Genomic DNA, 715 nt, shown 5'->3' with positions numbered 1-715 from the left:
ACGAGGACGCGCGCCGCGCGGTTTGCGAGGAATCGCTCCTACAGAGGACCCGCTAGAAATTAATTGAAAATCCGCTAGAATTTAATATTTGCCGGTTGTCGACTCAAGTAATCACCAGTCTGACTTTACCCCGTACGAGTATATGGTCATCCCCTTTGAGTCTTTCAATTTAGCAAGCTTATGGTAGTGGGTGTCCATACTGGCGATGCATCCCGCGCTCAACTCAAGGCATACCGCCCTACTTGGTGCAGAGGCAAGATCAGCTCGCATAAAGTGCTCCCAGCGTTTATTTAAGAAAGCTCGGTGGAGACACAAGACACTGAAAAGAAAGAAGTTTGACGGGCCTTGTCTCGCGCCGTTGCCAGTCTTTTCGGAACTTGACCATTCGTACGGTCTCGGCCGCCGCTGAGTTGCAAGCGGCATCTCTTCTCTAGATGCCATGAAGTACCTCCTCGACGATCGCACCGTACGAGCAAAACGAACGTGTCATGTTGCCATAAAAAAGACAGCCGATCGATCATGCACTGTCCAAAAATGGTCTTGTCCGTTGACAAATTCCGCTGGGAGAAGCGCTTTCACATCACGATTCTCGCTGCAATGCAATTAGCTTCCGACACGGGACCGTTCGTCGTCATGGAAGGCGCCGTCACGCGCGAAGGCCTCGAGGCCGCCGCCACCCTCTTTCAGGCGCAGGTCAACGACGCGCCACGCATGC

The 715-nt window shown here is 53.0% G+C and overlaps 1 protein-coding gene across 1 annotated transcript in view; it reads left to right on the top strand.

The window, feature by feature from the left end:
• The window catches only part of SDRG_12852 (hypothetical protein), a gene marked incomplete at both ends in the record, with an annotated part of 2010 nt that extends 1954 nt beyond the window's left edge, over window positions 1-56 (top strand). Inside the window, one exon of the mRNA XM_008618934.1 lies at window positions 45-56. Within this exon, the coding sequence (XP_008617156.1) occupies window positions 45-56 (12 nt within the window). The remainder of the gene's footprint in view (window positions 1-44) is intronic.
• Window positions 57-715: the final 659 nt, after the last annotated feature.

This window comes from Saprolegnia diclina (genome assembly GCF_000281045.1).
Source record: "Saprolegnia diclina VS20 unplaced genomic scaffold supercont1.53, whole genome shotgun sequence".
Classification (NCBI taxonomy): Eukaryota; Oomycota; class Saprolegniomycetes; order Saprolegniales; family Saprolegniaceae; genus Saprolegnia; species Saprolegnia diclina.
The sequence above is the reverse complement of the archived record's forward strand: the minus strand, read 5'-3'. Positions and strand labels throughout refer to the sequence as shown.